At 38.6% G+C, this 17140-nt stretch overlaps 2 protein-coding genes across 2 annotated transcripts; both read left to right on the top strand.

Moving 5' to 3' along the window:
• The first annotated feature begins 1005 nt into the window (after positions 1-1005).
• On the top strand, positions 1006-9681 carry LOC121796146 (peroxisomal acyl-coenzyme A oxidase 1-like). Its single transcript, XM_042194897.1, has 14 exons — positions 1006-1314; positions 2849-2957; positions 3054-3115; positions 3266-3475; positions 3679-3766; positions 3843-4005; positions 5200-5398; positions 6212-6409; positions 6599-6730; positions 6902-7022; positions 7328-7438; positions 8183-8252; positions 8983-9166; positions 9257-9681. Exons 1-14 carry the CDS (start codon positions 1177-1179, stop codon positions 9464-9466), a joined length of 1995 nt encoding a protein of 664 aa, XP_042050831.1. The 5' UTR covers positions 1006-1176; the 3' UTR covers positions 9467-9681.
• Positions 9682-11583: 1902 nt separating this feature from the next.
• On the top strand, positions 11584-12400 carry LOC121796145 (ethylene-responsive transcription factor ERF039-like). Its single transcript, XM_042194896.1, has one exon. The coding sequence runs from the start codon at positions 11642-11644 to the stop codon at positions 12263-12265; it is 624 nt and encodes a 207-aa protein (XP_042050830.1). The 5' UTR covers positions 11584-11641; the 3' UTR covers positions 12266-12400.
• Positions 12401-17140: the final 4740 nt, after the last annotated feature.

The raw sequence follows: 17140 nt of genomic DNA, 5'->3' as shown, positions 1-17140 counted from the left end.
GAGCGAGTCCGAGAAGTTCCGAGTAGGTGTCGACTCTGGCTGGCCGAAGAAGCAACGACTGAACTACACCGGCGATTACAGCGGCAGCAGCGGAGGTTCCCACGACCTCCCCGAGACGACGCAGGAGTTCCCCACGCCGCGTTCGGTCGGTGGCCGACCTCGCCCGATTGGGCGCAAGCGCGCTCAGCAGGCGGCGAGAGGGAACGCCGGGGCTTCCCAGGAGGTCCAGTCGGCATCCCCCCTTGGCCAATCCACCCAGGAGCTCAAATTCTTCGCTCGCGCCCAAACGCGCGCTCAGTTGATCAAAACGATGGCCGAATGGCGGGTGGCGACGGATCCCGTGGAGAAGAGCGTGCTTCTAACCTTGCTCATGAGCCTGCAGGACTAGTTGGAGGCTATACGGAGGGAGACCGGTGGCGGCAGCAGCGGCGTAGGCGGCGGAGGCGACGGCGATGGTGGCGGCGGTGATGGTGGCGACGGAGGCGACGACGACGGAGACGAGGAGTGAATTGTCACTCTTTTTTATTAATGTATTTTTTTTAAAATTAATGTACTTTTTTTAAATTATTGTACTTTTTTAAATTTTAATAGTATTATTAAACTTTTCCCGTATATGTCTCGTAAATTAAATTCCGTATATTGTGTGATTGTTAATTATGTCATTTTATATAATTGTTATTAGTGATGTGGCTATTGATGTGGCTGGGCTATTTATGATGTGGCTAGGCTATGGCTGAGCTATTTATGATGTGGCAGGAGGATTTTTAGTGCTGATGATGTGGCAGTGGCTAGGCTATGGCTGGGCTATTGCTGGGCTATTCCTATTGTGGATGGCCTAAATAATTACATGTCTAGTTGGATATTTGTCATTCCTATTTGTAAATAAATACTATTTGGTTGGACACACAGCTCGTGGTGGTGCAGACTACTGAATAGTATTTTATTGGTGTTGACAGTTAAATCCAAAAAGTAGGAAAAAATACACATGTTTTTTCCATTTATTCTATAAAACACCACTCCTATAAATGCCGACATTGGGAATTACGACTGCCAAATCCTCACCTCTCTTCTTATCACCAAAATATTGATACAAACACCGATTTCTCAGAAGATTTGATCTATTTTGTTTGTTAATTTGAGAGCCATATCACTAATTCGCTGCTGATCTGAACGAAAATGGCCGGAGTGGACTATCTAGCTGATGAGAGGAACAAGGCAGAGTTCGATGTGGATTCCATGAAAATTGTGTGGGCTGGTTCTCGTCACACTTTCGAAGTTGCCGATCGAATTTCCAAGCTTGTGGCGAATGATCCGGTATACTCTCTCTCTCTCTCTCTGGCTGATTTGGTCGGTAACTGAATCTGGGGTTGTGAGAAGAACTGGTTGGAGTTTAAGTATTGGTTGTTGATGTGATCCTAATGATTTTGTTTTGCTGTACGGATTTCGATGAGTGAATGCTTGCTGCGCATAACTTTATTTTGCAGTTGCCTTTTAGTTTGGGGAAAAGAGAGAGTTGGACTGAATATGATTATTCGGAGCGAGAGTTAGGGCACCCGCAACGCGTCTCGTTGCGGGCTCTATCTCATCTCGGAGAGACGAGACCGCATCGAGACAGCGTTGCGGGCTCCGTCTCGTCCCCAGCCCGTCCCTTATCTCGCCGCGGAGGGAAGTCTCGCGAGACAACTCGCCACGCGCGTTGGCGACGTGGCGAGCTCCGGTTCGTCCGTGATGCCCACTCGCCGGTCGGCGAGCGGGGGTCGTTTTTATCGGAAAAAAATGTTTTTTTATTTTTTTAAAAATTCAGAAAAAATTCGAAAATTAAAAAAAAAAACCCAAAAAATATACTAGCCGTTTATAGCCGTTTTTTGCAAATTTTTATTTATTATTTATTTTTTTAGCCTCCAATCACTTCTATAAATATTAAATCATTCCCACAAATTAATCCACCATAAAAAAAACTCTCTATTCTCACTCAAACACTCTACATTCTTCATCTCAAAACATTATTCTTCTCCCAAATTTAATCCATTCATGGATCCATTTGAGCAAATGCGTCGACTAAAAAAATCAAACACCCTGAATTTTCAAGTATCGTTGGAATACACAGACTAAAAGTTTGTCGGAGCTCTCTCCCAAATTCGAAATAAAATCCTTCACCTCCCCAAGTCTATCGCTGCAAATTTTATTAATGTGGTTTTTTAATTTTTTAGAATTTTAAGTTGTAATTTTATTTTATTTAATGAAGTGTGTTTTTATTAATTGGATTTGTTGGAAATAAAAATAAAAATTGAAATTGAATGAATAGTTAAGGGATGTGATGGTTAAGAGATGGTTAAGAGATGGAGGGATGCAGATGTTGTCTCTTAGTTAAGAGATGGGGTGAAAAGTATAGTGGGGCCATGAATAGTGAAGAGATGAGACGGTTAAAAGACGGATAAGAGACAGCGTTGCGGATGGTATTAATCTTATATATGAGCTTTTCATTCACTGCAAATAGAAGTGCCTTTCCATGGAAAGGTATTCACAGAAATAAAGATAAATTAACTTTGGAGGGGAATTTTTGCTTAACTGTAAATGTATAAGAGTGAAAAATACAAAGTGACAAGCTAATTCTATGGTTATTTATGATTTCCATGATTCCTCCACAAAGAAACTTAAAAAACATTTCATGTATATACCTATTCCGGAAAGTGAAAGTGCAAAATTTAATTTGTAAATTATTTGATGAGGTGGATGGAACTTTTTTAGAATGAGAATGGATTAAAGGTCATTCTTACACATTGACAATTTTTGTCGTGCTTCTTTGACTGGATGAAAGTTAATCAAGTTATATCGTGGTTGGTTTTAGGCATTTCGAAAGGACGACAGGCCTATGCTGGCAAGAAAGGAATTGTTTAAAAATACACTTAGGAAGGCAGCTTATGCATGGAAGCTTATTACTGAACTTCGCCTATCAGGTTGCTTTTTTCTCTTACCAAAGTTGTTTTAACTGATTTTTGTTTCCCATTAGGAGTAGATAAATAATCATGCCATTCTGGTATTTGTTGTTGCAGAAGAAGAGGCATCTAAGCTAAGGTTTTTCGTGGATGAACCAGCTTATACTGATCTTCATTGGGTAGCTTCCTAATTCTTATTTTCATTTCTGTTGGATATTATTATCTTTTGATATTTTAAATTTTTTTATAAGCTTTTTGATAAATCTCAAGCAACACCTAATACATGCAAAATAATCAGTTATTGTCATTTGCTCTGTTATTATCTTCAGGGAATGTTTGTACCAGCTTTAAAAGGGCAATGCACTGATGAACAGCAGAGCAAGTGGCTGCCATTGGCTTATAAGATGCAAATAATTGGCTGCTATGCCCAAACTGAACTTGGTCATGGCTCCAATGTGCAAGGCCTTGAAACTACTGCTACGTTTGATCCTCAAACTGATGAATTTGTGATCCATAGTCCTACATTGACTTCAAGTAAAGTGAGTTACATGAAAGGGATCTGTGTATCTTTTTACTGAATAAAGAGACATGTGGTTTTGTTTCTGTGAACTTGCAGTGTTATCACACAGTGGAAGTTCTATGCACAGTCACTCTCAGTTTCTTTGTTGATCTCTTCTATATTGTCCTTCATTTGAAACAGACCTCCAATCTAGATCCTAATGTCTGATTGTTTCATAAACAGTGGTGGCCTGGAGGGCTGGGCAAAGTATCCACACATGCTGTAGTATATGCTCGTCTCATTACAGATGGTAAAGATCACGGTGTTCACGGTATGTACTAGTTATCTCTTGTGTTGGTTCATAATGATGTAAAAGTATCACCAATGACAGCATGATGTACATTTAGGTTTTATTGTCCAACTACGGAGCATGGAAGATCATAAACCACTTCCAGGAATCACCGTTGGTGATATTGGAATGAAATTTGGAAATGGAGCTTACAATACCATGGACAATGGTGTGCTGACATTCGATCATGTTCGTATTCCAAGAGATCAGATGATGATGAGGTATAATTTCATCCAAACTTACTCTGCTGTTTCTCATTGACTATCTAGTTCATAATTATTAAAATTAACTCAAACTCACATTCTGTTGCCGATCATCTAGTTAGTGCTGCTAATCATGCAATATACAAAGGCCATTTTGTTTTATCTGTGTGATTAAAGAATCCATCCCTATTTCTAAAATGAAAGTAAGCAATTTAGGATTATCCAAGCAAACTCCGGGAGTCCTAACTGTCTTTACAGTTACAGTTCATTGCATAGACAGTTAAATTGGTAGAAATTAGCTTGGGGTGGAGCAACTCCACTTTGTAGTTGTCGAGGAGTGGTAACAAGTAAACAGGATGAGAGTAAGTATTAAGTAAAACAAGAAAAGAAAAAAAAGAAAAAGATAAACTGGCGAAGATCATGCATTTTATTCTACTTGGGAACTAAGTCACACGGATAGGTTGAATTGCCTTGTCAATATTTAGCTTTTTCCTTTCTGTTCCTTTACCTTGTTCCTTCTGTTCTTCCTCTATTTTATTTCCTATTCTCCTCCGTTTGTTTTCTACGATGAAAAAAATGTCTCCTTTTTATCCTCATTTTAGAAAGTTTTTTCTATTGCAATATTGTAGCATACCCCTGGTGTTCTTATGTAACAAAATAGAAGATTAAGTTTGAACATTGTAAATTTATCAGTTTACTTTAAATCAAGACATGATATGCTCTCATTTGTTTCAGTTAGCAATTTGGCATGAAGATTTGTAAGGGAGTTAAAATATGCACTTTATGGATCTTACAGTTAGTTCTAGAAATAGCTCAAAATTATGCTAACTTTTTAATTTCCGGAAACAAACCTATTTTACTAAATGAAATTTTCATTTGGGACACATGAAGAGTAATTTTGTGACTTGAGAAAGTTGAACCTACCAAAATAGCCTTAACTTCTGTACTTGGTGATCAATAAAGACAAGAAAATCTGAGAACCATAATTTTGTTTTTATTTATTTTTTGGGGGGGGGGGGGCATTTATTAATATGCTTTTGTGATGAACTGAAAATAGCTACAACACAAAGTACAAGGGCATGTTTTCCAGTTACCTTCCTTGTTTGCGTTGTAAAATAACCGTATATTATTTTGTTAATTTTTAAGCTGTCAGTCACAAAATCAAGAAGTATGATTTTTGGCAATCTCATTAGAAGTTCCTTTGGATCTCAGGGTATCACAGGTGACTAGAGAAGGAAAATATAAGCAATCCGATGTACCACGGCAGTTAGTTTATGGGACTATGGTATATGTTCGCCAGCAGATTGTGGCAGATGCTTCTTGTGCTTTATCAAAAGCTGTTTGTATTGCTACTAGGTATAGTGCGGTCCGTAGACAGTTTGGATCACAGAATGGTGGTCCCGAGACTCAGGTAAACTATAGTTGTTTTCCACAGTGTAGTCTAGTTCATATTTGGATGCCATACACTTTCTTCTGTTCTAAAATAAAATTATAGTAGAACTATCATTTTGATTGTTGTCGCTAAAAATGAAGCAACCGGTGGAGGGGAGGGGTGTGTGGAAAGGTAAGCTTTTTTCCTTCCTCAAAGTGCCGCTCTTGTTGGTCTCCATTTTTGTCCTAAACCTCTATTCTTATTTGAATACTTCTACAGAATTGGTCTGTTGATTCTCAAACCCTTTGGCTTGTTTATTGGTCATATATCCCAATACAAGCCCACTTTAATAAGCTTGTTGGTTGTTACCTTCTGATAATAGAAATCAGTCTTTCATCGTATTAAGATTTAAGAAGCGAGAAATTAACATCAGAAAATACTTAACTGAAATTTTAAACCAAGAGAGAGTGTAAAAGTTCCAGAAATTCCTGCCCACCAATTTTCCACTCTTTAGCCCATCTAAGAACTTTCATGATATTTGAATAATACTCCACGTGACTAGCTCACCCTCAAATATATAAAAGAGGCAACTTGGTTAAAGTTGAATAGAAACCTCACTATTAAAAGGACTCACCCAATCAGCCGTCAGCTGTGTTTACATGCTGATTCCTATGAGGTAGCTTTATGCTTGTTGCTGAATTCCTTTTGCTGATTAGGTTATCCACAAAAGATGTAATTGCCTGGTCCTTTATCAGATCTTGATGAATTGTTGCAACTTTTTTTCAGCACATATAATCTTATCCTTATGCTTTAAGTGCACATTATACGAAGTCTTACACCGGCTTGATACAGGTGATTGACTACAAAACTCAGCAAAACAGACTATTTCCTCTCCTGGCTTCTGCTTATGCCTTTAGATTTGTTGGTGAATGGCTCAAATGGCTGTACACGGATGTCACTCAAAGACTTGCAGTCAATGATTTTTCAACATTGCCTGAGGCTCATGCATGCACTGCAGGATTGAAGTCCTTGACTACTACTGCCACTGCTGTAAGTATGAACTAAAATATGGTTTCCATCATGCTAAGTCTTCCGTTATGTATTTATGCTTGTACGTAATTGTATGACTTGGTTTATAAATGTTTCAGTAATAAAAACAATGACCTAGTTGCAGCTGATTCAATAACATTTTCCATTCCCTTGTTAATCCTCTTTAAAGATTCTTCTAATCTCTCTCAGGATGGAATTGAAGAATGTCGGAAGTTATGTGGAGGCCATGGTTACCTCTGTACCAGTGGGCTTCCCGAGTTATTTGCAGTTTATGTTCCAGCTTGTACATATGAAGGAGACAATATTGTTTTACTTCTACAGGTAGTCCCCGATTTGTAAGCTAGACTTGTCAAGCTGTTTAGTGATACAACATTTACATATACTAAGTTTGGATTCCAAAGTCACATTTAATATTAAGTACTCTGTTGAGTATATAGGTTGCCTATATGATAAATTTCAACTTATTAAACTGTAATCTTATATCTGCTGTAGGTTGCTAGGTTTCTCATGAAGACTGTATCCCAAATTGGAAGTGGCAAACAGCCAGTTGGGACTATTGCTTATATGGGAAGGGTTGAACATCTATTAAAATCCCGCTGCAGTGTCCAAAGAGGTATCTGGTTTACTTCCTCCACCCTCTTTCTTTATTTCTTTTTCCGAGTTTCTTTTCTGGGGAAAAGATTTGTACAATGAATTATGGAATATCACTAACATTCCATCAGGTTAAACTTTGATCTAGTTCAACAAGATTTCATCTAAGTGTGTATTATTTCTAAAATGAATGTTTTTCATTCCTCAACTTTGCTATTGGAAGTTACTTATGGGCATATGGCTCAAACTTGTCACTATTACCAGTATGATCTTTGTGTCTTGGGAAGATTCAGTTTATTGATTTGGTCTTCCATGTCTGCTGTGAAGCTGAGGATTGGTTAAATCCTAGTCAAGTGTTGGAAGCTTTTGAGGCAAGAGCTGCTAGAATGTCTATCTCCTGCGCTCAAAACCTAAGCAAGTTTTCCAATCCTGAAGAAGGTACTGAATTTCAATTTTAACTTGAGTCATTTAATGTTTACTTGTTCAGTAGGGTAAGCTGTGAATGAGTGCCAGATAGAGTGAAGGGATTGAGATAAACAATGAGCACGAGAGCTGAATCAAATAAATTGAAATCAGTACCGAACAAGGAAAAAACAGAGAGTGACCCTTCTCTTGCGATGCCTACATCAGAAGCCGTCCAGACTCCAGAACAATACTACAACGATAATCCTGAGCCTAACTCACTAATAGTAATAACTATTTAAAGAGCTACATAAACCTGAGGCCCAAGGAATAGCTTGAAGCCCACAGAAAAGCCTAAACCATTACTATTCAAGAAATGTGTGTAACATTAGGAAGATATTATGATTGACTGTAATGGCTGTACAATTCTTGGGTGTAATTGGACCGTTAATGTGTCATTTTCAGATTTTCGTCCTCACTCATGTTGTGGTACTACTTAACAAGTTAAGGTCTGTTTAACCTTTTACCGCAGCAGGTTGATGTGGACTTGAACAGAATGATATTAGGTTGACATAATAATGATTCCAGCTTTAGTAATTTATTGATGTCTTGAGCCCTAGTAATCGTTAGTAGGTTAGGCACATGGCTTAACTGGTCTTATTTTACCTCCTAATTAGTCTACAGTTGAATATAATCTCTCTTTTTTCTTCATGTGTAAACTCTCCTTAAAGCTATTAGTGTAAGATGGGTTTGACAAGTTACTTTTTCTTTTGATTTTAGGGTTTGCTGAGCTATCAGCTGATTTAGTTGAGGCAGCAGTGGCTCACTGCCAATTAATTGTTGTCTCCAAGTAAGCCTTTTTCTTTTGTTTTTTATACTTTACTAGATTTTTCGCTGATGAAGCCCAGTGCTCGAGTTTGATAAATTCTTGCAATTTGCTTAAGTTTTCTTGTAGTAGTCATCTAGTCACAGTTTGATTTCTGAAGACAGGATTGTTTTGGCCACTGGCTAACTACTGTGTCTATTTCAGTTTTGTCTCTCTAGCAACTAAAGTTCTCAAATGTCTTGAGTAATAAGTGGTAGATTCTTTCAATAATGTTTTCCACCTTCAACCAAGTATTATAGTTTTTACAGGAAACAAAGTCTCATCTTACCACTGCAAAAAGACACCTTCCAGTTATAACAGTTCCTGCATACCCCTCTTCTTTGTCCCATTTCATGCCATGGCCTTATTATTAGCACTCACAGACCTTATGCTCTGCAGCACCCTGCATAGGACACACACATGCTTGCTTCAGAAATGTAATACCAGTGCTTGTTATAAAAAGAAATTGAAAACAGAATCTTGTAGCCCTTCAGTTGATGGTGTCTTTTTACTGATAATTTCCAGTAGATTTCATTTTCACCCCTAATTTATTGGTTCTTTCACAGACTCTTAAATCCGTGCTCATATTTTAGCTCTCTCTTTTCTTATTATTGGGATCTCGGTTAGTTGAAATGTTGTGCATGTTCAAGTGTCTCAGCAGCTTCAATGGCTTCTTTTGGTAACTTCATGGGAAAACTTATCCCCTTTCTTGTAGGTTTCTTGACAAACTGCAACAAGATATCCCTGGTAAGGGGGTGAAGCAACTATTACAAGCCGTATGCGGCATATACTACCTCTCCCTGCTCCACAAGCACCAAGGCGAATTCCTCGCCACCAGCTACATCACCCCTAAGCAGGCGGCCCTTGCTAGTGATCAGCTCAGGGCATTGTATTCCAAGGTTTGTGATCTTCAATCGTCCTTTTTCTTACATATCTTACACCAGAAAACTGATTCATCCCAATCTGTTCGACTTCCTGATTTTGTGTAGGTTCGTCCAAACGCCATTGCTCTGGTTGATGCATTCAATTACACAGACCACTTCCTAGGTTCTATTCTGGGCTGCTACGATGGAAATGTTTATCCTAAACTGTACGAAGCTGCAAAGAAGGATCCTTTGAATGATACAGTTGTACCGGATGGCTACCATGAGTACTTGAAGCCATTGCTCAAGCAACAACTCCATAGCGCTAAGCTGTAGAAAATCTATGGTCGATACATTTGGAATAAGATCGTTGAACAACGGCCACCAATAATATAACTGTGTTTTATTAGTCTATGATTTGCATATGTATTATTGTTAGCCCGATTGTGTATGAGAGACTCTTCTCTAGTTATTGTGCAACTGAGCAGAAATACTTTCTTGGTGAAGTGTATTATCGTTTGTCTTAATTGTTGAAGTTTAACCTTTTGGAATTTGGCCGCTTATTTTAGGTGATGGGTTATGTTTATACTAATTGAGAATAATAAAGATTAAAGAGCAAAGAATTAAAATAGGAGTTTGTTGGTAAATGACTCAATAAAAACTACTTTACTCTTCCAATCTTGGGAAAACACACAATTTCTCTCTTTTTTTCAGTTTCGTAAAAACATCAACATTTTTTTAACATTATCACAATTATTTACAATCACTTTCCACAACAATAGTCCGGCCCGTAATGTCTTGATGTGTCGACTGCGTCTTTCTGTTCCCGATGGGAGTCTGAGGGAAGTTAAAAGGTGTATATAATTCATGTTCAACCCCAATTTATGACATTTTGGGAGTGACCCAAAAATAAATCGGTGCAGAAGGAAATAACTGAAGAAGTTAGTGGTTTGTTTATCCCATTTTTATATATTAATTTTTTATTATAATTTTAATGTAATGAGTTAGTGGAATATAAGCTCTCTTTATTAGAAATGGAAAAAAGTACAATGCATTTTTTATTGGTGAACGTCGTGAAATGGCAAAACACGTTTTTTCAGACGGAGGTAGTAATATAAACAACATTAAAACAAGATTCTCCCTCAATTCACAAGATGATTATACGAATAGTGCTCAAATATTTCTTCATAATTTTATGGGAGAAAGTGAGTAATTTTTAGGAGAACTATATATTTGGGATATCCAAATAAAAACAAGTCTATGTAACTGGAATGAAGGGAGAATAATTTTGTGTTTTCCGATGTAGGAGAATAATTTTTTTGATTAAAACGAAGAGTAGAATGTGATAAGCTACAAAAAATGGCATTTAGAATATCTGGCTTTTAGAAAACTGTCGTCAATTCCTTCCATGATACGTATAAGTTGATTCTTTAATTAAAGAAGAAATAAAAGAAAAAAATATGTTGGTTCTTTTACCCTTTTTTTGTTTCTCTTTCTCTTTTTCTTTTTTCGGTTTTGTTCTTTTAATTAGTCAAATTAAAGTGACATTATCCGGCAATTCCTCTTATCTTTTTCTCTCAAGAATTGATCACTCTATATAGTTTTTAATTTAGTTTCTGCTAACTGCATCTGTATGTTGCACGTTAGGGAACCACCGTTTTAATGTTGAATTTCGTTCTTGTAATTTTCACAATGACTTTCACTCCACGCTTCAACGTTTTCACTTTAGAGGGGAATTATTTAATAAAAAGAATAGTTAGAGATGTAAAGAATTAAAGAACTATTAAAAAATCATTTCCTTAATCTCACATGACATGATCCCTTAATACGTTATGCTATACACATACAAACCTATCAATTTGATTTATCAATTGTATCTAGGGGTGTTCGGTTGACAAGATTAAATCTCATGATTAAATATATATCATGTTTGGTTCATAAGATTGAACTCTTCAACTTAATCCTAGATGGATAGTCTCATGATAATTAGTCATAGCCTCCCCCTCCAACTAAAATAATATCACAACTTAATCCTAGATGGATAGTCTCATGATATTAGTAATGGCAACCGAACGCCACCTAATTATATATTTTAAATTTAAGGCAATAATAGTAATATGCAACATCTCCCAATAGTCTATTCAAACTTGTGTCCTCCATCTCACACCACATTAATTGTGGATGTTGAGAATGTAAAATAGAACCATTTTTTTTAATTGTAATAAAATATACTACTAGTATTTATTTAATTATATTTGACATCTTATTGCCTTTTAGTTACATTTATATGATATCATATGTATAGATGATCTATAGTAATTTATATATGTAAAATAAGTATCGTAATATTTGAGAATCTTGAATCATACGACATGTCACGAACTTTATCTATATAAAATAGATAACTTGATACAAATTGAGAAAACAATAGATAATGTTAAATGAATAAACACTAGGGCATGACTCAAATTAGTGCTATATAAAACCACAAATCCAAACACTCCTTCAACAATGGATCAACAACTCATCATCTTCCACTATATGCATCAATCCACCCCCACCGCCGCCGCCGCCGCCGCCGCCGCCTCTTCTTCCACAAATTCATCTTCAACACCGGCAACATCAATCCACAGATCAAGCAAGAAATACCGCGGAGTCCGGCGCCGGAGCTGGGGAAAATGGGTGTCGGAAATTCGAGAGCCAAGAAAGAAATCAAGAATATGGCTCGGGACCTTCGCCACCGCCGAAATGGCGGCGCGGGCCCACGACGCGGCGGCCCTTGCCATCAAAGGCCGCTCCGCCGTCCTCAACTTCCCGGAGCAGGCCGAGAAGTTGCCCCGCGCCGCCTCCAAGTCCGCGAAAGACGTCCAGGCTGCAGCCGCGAAAGCGGCAGAGATGGCGGCTGAGCACGGCGGCGCTACGGATCAACTCTCGCCCGTGTCTTCTTCTGTTTCTTCTTCGTCTTCTTCTTTAGATGAGGATGATGCGTTTAATGGCTTGCCGGATCTTTTTATGGGCATCGACGGCCACCATCATCGTGATCGGTGGCTCTACACGGCTGTGGCGGCGCCGTGGGTGGAGGCGGCCGGTACTGAATTATTGCATGAAGGCATTTTCTCGTGGGACTTCACTTGAATTTTTAATTTAATAATTAGTGTAAACCAAAACAAAAATTAAATAAATGTGTTTACTTTTGTAGTAGTATATCTCATTTTCTTTAGCAGTCATTTTCATTTAATTTAGATATTTTTAGCTCAAGATTGAGTTTCATAGTTTATTACTACCAATTGACATTTTGTGAAAGTATTAATTTTACTAGGAGTACTATTTTAAAAATTATTATGAACATAACACATACTATGATTTACTTAATGAATTCTAAGTAACATTTGTCACTAAAAAATATATACACCAACTTTGGATTTATCGGCCGCAGCAGTTAATTACTATTATTTCAAAAATTAGAAAAATTATGTATGTTAAAAATAATTAGTATTATAATGTTAGTAGCACGTGGGGTAGTCCTGGTCCAAGAACATTGCATCATTGCATGGAAAATATGATGAAACGCTCTGCAAATAGATTCTGAGATAGGGTAGGGACAAAAACAAAGCAATCTCCTTTTAGCTTTATCTAATGTAGTACTCCATCATTGAATACCTTTCGTCCAAAAATTAATTTATGATTTTTGTTCTTTTTAGGGCATCAGTACGGGGCGCCTTAAGGGGCGCGCCACGTCATCAGTTTTATCCTCCTACCTCTCCACCTGCAGTGTGACGCCCTATGACGCGCCACATCATCATTTTTTTTAATATTTACAAAATCCATACGAATTTAAAAAACTTAATAAATTAAAATACGAATTTCAAAAACTTCATTTCATTTAATAAAAATTAATACATTACAATGCGAATTAAAAAAAACGTAAACTCAGCGACGGCGGTTACGAGCCCACACTTCTTCAATCATGTCGCTCATGAACTGCGCATGATCCTGTTGGTTGCGCATTTAGGCCTGTCTAGATAGAACCTCATTGAAACCTAATGGTAACCCTCTATCGGGTGTCTCGGTCGACGTGACGGACGAGCTAGATGCACGGTCATCTTCATTCCAATCGGTGATGCTTCCGCCTTCATTCTCGACTATCATGTTGTGCATGATTATGCACGCATATATGACATCGGCGATGACTTCCTTGTACCAGGAACGAGCCGGCCCTTTCACAATTGCCCACCGTGATTGGAGCACACCAAATGCCCGCTCGACATCCTTCCGCACCGACTTCTGCTTTTGCGCAAATAAAACCCTCTTCTCACCAATTGGGCAGTTGATCGTCTTTAGGAAAACTGGCCACCGTGGGTAGATGCCATCGGCCAAGTAGTACCCCATATGGTATTGGCTTCTGTTGGCAGTGAACTCGATGGTCGGGCCGTTGCCGTTACATTGCTCGGTGAAGAGGGTGGACGAGTTGAGGACGTTAATGTTGTTGTTCGACCCGGCTACGCCGAAGTAAGAATGCCAGATCCAGAGTCGATGGTCAGCGACGGCTTTGAGGATCATCGTCGGGTGGCTGCCCTTGTATCCACTTGTGAATTGGCCTCTCCACGCCGATGGACAATTCTTCCACTGCCAGTGCATAAAGTCGATGCTCCCGAGCATCCCAGGAAACCCGTGCGCCGTCTCGTGCATCTGCATCAGACCCTGGCAATCAGTGGCAGTCGGCTTGCGCAAATATGTGTCGCCATAGGCCTCTACTATCCCCCGACAAAAGCGCTTCAGACACTCGCGGCCTGTAGAATCCCCGCAGTGGAGGTACTCGTCAAAAAGGTCCGCCGTGGTGCCGTATGCCAACTGACGAATAGCAGTTGTGCACTTTTGCAATGGTTTAAGGCCGGGTTTGCCGTCCTCCCGAAACGTGAAGTATTCATCACTGAAGACAATGTCTGAACAATGCTGAGAAAAAGGTACCGCGACATTCTAAACCGGCGGCGGAAAACAGTCGGGCCCATCGTGGTTGATCGGTAAAATAGTCTTCAACCAGACGTCTGTGAGCTTCCGGGTGGTCGCGTTGGACATACGTCCTATGTCGAATAGGCCTATGGACTTGCTCAGCCGCCGCTGTCGCCTCCTCCTCCTCGTGCTGCATTGCCGCATAGCATGCCGCCATGGCCTCTTCAACGGCTGCATCTAATGCTTCTGACGTCGAACTACCGGACTCAGACAAACTAGAACTATTGGTGTCGTCGTCGAGATTCATTTTGGTTGGATGTTGAGAGAGAATATGTAAAGAGATAGTCGATATGTTCGTATGTACAAATGAATGAGAAACGAGATTTAAATAGAAAATAAAAAACGCGTGCCATCGTCCGCGACCATCGTCCGCGTAGCCCACAGTTAGGCGGACGATGGCGCGGCCGATGGCCTATCGTCCGCGTAGGCCGCAATGGGGCGGACGATGGACATCGTCCGCGCTATACTCCGCGCCCTTAGTATAGGGCGCGACGATCGTCCGCGGCCTATGTCACGCACCCGCAATAGGGCGGACGATGGCGGGCGCGGACGATGCGCGCCATCGTCCGCCCCATTGCGGATGGCCTTAGTTTGTGTAACGTGATATATATAGTAAGTATACTAGTAGTAGTTTCCAGAATTTTAAAGCTATCAATTTTCTAGAACAATACAGAGATGAGTTATTTTGGTAGTGCCTGCATTTCGAATCCTTTTCAATTAGGATTTATTTTAGATTTGATTAAAATTGTTTTAAAGTTCCAATCAATTTATTCGTGTTAAGCATGGAGTGAGAAACTTTTCTACTTTTACCAATAATAAAGCATTATATAGGATTAGACAACACTAAAAACCAATTGTAAGTTCTTAACTCCTAAGAAACGACAACAAAACAAACCAAGAGAGGCATGTGGGAAACGACAACAAAAGAGGCAAGGGAACCATGGTCAATATGGTCGATTACATATAACTGAGTTTTATGAATATTATTCATAATGTCGATTAGGGCAATGTGAGACTTACTATTTAAATTCTAAAAAATTTCCAATTATTATTGCAGTTTATGGTTATGGTTTACCTTCGTCGATTTTCTTATGGTATGTGTTATAATGTTTGTGTACGCCGCATTCAATTTAGGTAGAACTTAGTTTTGCCTTCGTTAGATTTTTTTCTTCTACTTGTGGTCATCGGATCACAAATTGAGCTGATTGTATTGTTTGTTGTACTAGTATTAGAAATGGGCCACTCACCTATATAGAAGAGATAGGATCATCACCAAGTCGATGGGGAGAGTTATCCACGCTTATATAGAAGAGATAGGATCACCAAGTCGATGGGAGGGTTATCCACAATTATATAGAAGAGATATAGGATCATCACCAAGTCGATGGGGAGGGTTATCCACACTTATATAGAAGAATTAGGATCACCAAGTCGATGGGGAGGGTTATCCACACTTATATAGAAGAGATAGGATCATCACCAAGTCGAGGGTTATCCACACTTATATAGAAGAGATAGGATCATCACCAAGTCGATGGGGAGGGTCACGTGTGGGCCGGAATGAAACATCGGGAGGGTCACGTGTGGGCCGGAATGAAACATCGGACTTCCATCACGTGGGAAGGAAAGAGAAGAGATAAAGAAATAAAATCCATCATCGACTTGGGCCCGCTCTGATACCATATTAGAAATGGGTCACTCACCTCTTAAAAGGCCTCATAAGGGGGAGGGTTATCCACACTTATATAGAAGAGATAGAATCATCACCAAGCCGACATGAGACAAGATATTAGAATTTTAACAACGAGCGTCATTTGAATTTGTTTGCGCTTCTGCCATCTTAAATTAGCGAGTCAATTCGCATCAGATATGACAATATCTCAATATTAGGCATTGACCAGGTAAATTGGTTAAAGAGTGTGTTTTTGTTGGGTAGGTGGCGTCCAATTCTATCATCCACAATATTATGTTTGGGTAGGGGTACCCAATTTAGAAATATGGTTTTGCTTTGTTTTGTTTTCCTTCATGGGTTATCTATTTTCTTGTTACTTGTGATAATTAGATACTGTTCGAGGAGTTTGTATGTGGGCATCCTTGAATTTGTTGTATGTTGCAAAATCGATACATCTATCTGTTTGATATTATAGGGTCATGAATCATGATGCTGTCTGTATTTGTGTTTTTGTCATCTGTTATCTTCTCTATCGTGAGTGTATTTTTAATATTATTTTGATTTTGCTACTATTTATATCGTCGTTGCATGTTGTGAATTCTAGCCAACTCTTGGCTTTGAGCATTAAAAAACAATATTGTTCGGTTCGATGAATTTACCCTAGTACTTGGGTCTCAAAACAATCAGTCATGAATATGTGTCTTTTAATCTCAAGACAAATCAAACTCGGATTATCTTGTGTAAATTTGGTCTCGAATAACCAAGCAACCCTAACTATTCTTGTGTCATACTGTCATGCATACATAAGTGATAAGTATGATGCTACTAATCAATTTTAACTTAAAGAATTATCCGGTACTTAATGATAGTTTTACCCTTAATTTGATCATTTTATTTTGAGAGCAAATGAAAAATGAACGGTTGGCAAAAAGTAAAGAAAAGGAAAAGGTGGTTTACCAAAAGGCATGAAATAGAAGAATATGATTAAATTAAGAGTATCCAAAGATTGACATCATGTTTTATGGTCAGTCTTTCGAGTTGGCACACCATTTAGTTTATCTTTTTGGATGATTATATATTTCACTGTTTTTGCCTTTTGCAATCAAATTTTACTTTTATGATCTTTACGTTTTAATTTGGTTATGAGTAACCAGTGACATAATAGAGAATGAAAAAAATAGGACTATATTAATGTTCAATGATGAAAGCTCTTTCCTTTTGACATTATAGTAATTTGACAATTTCTTTGTCACCTCAAATAGGAACGCATGATTAATGATGGAATAAACAAAAAACAATTATTGAGGCATACACTTTCAAGAGTATCT

Source organism: Salvia splendens, chromosome 3, assembly GCF_004379255.2.
Source record: "Salvia splendens isolate huo1 chromosome 3, SspV2, whole genome shotgun sequence".
Lineage (NCBI taxonomy): Eukaryota > Viridiplantae > Streptophyta > Magnoliopsida > Lamiales > Lamiaceae > Salvia > Salvia splendens.
This window is presented reverse-complemented; position numbering and strand designations above follow the sequence as displayed.

Bases quoted from the DNA above. Each gene is read 5' to 3' on its own strand.
- LOC121796146 (XM_042194897.1), top strand. From the start codon at position 1,177: ATGGCCGGAGTGGACTATCTAGCTGATGAGAGGAACAAGGCAGAGTTC. The intron at 6,731-6,901 runs GTAGTCCCCGAT...TATCTGCTGTAG, and splicing joins ATATTGTTTTACTTCTACAG to GTTGCTAGGTTTCTCATGAA. The intron at 9,167-9,256 runs GTTTGTGATCTT...GATTTTGTGTAG, and splicing joins TCAGGGCATTGTATTCCAAG to GTTCGTCCAAACGCCATTGC.
- LOC121796145 (XM_042194896.1), top strand. From the start codon at position 11,642: ATGGATCAACAACTCATCATCTTCCACTATATGCATCAATCCACCCCC.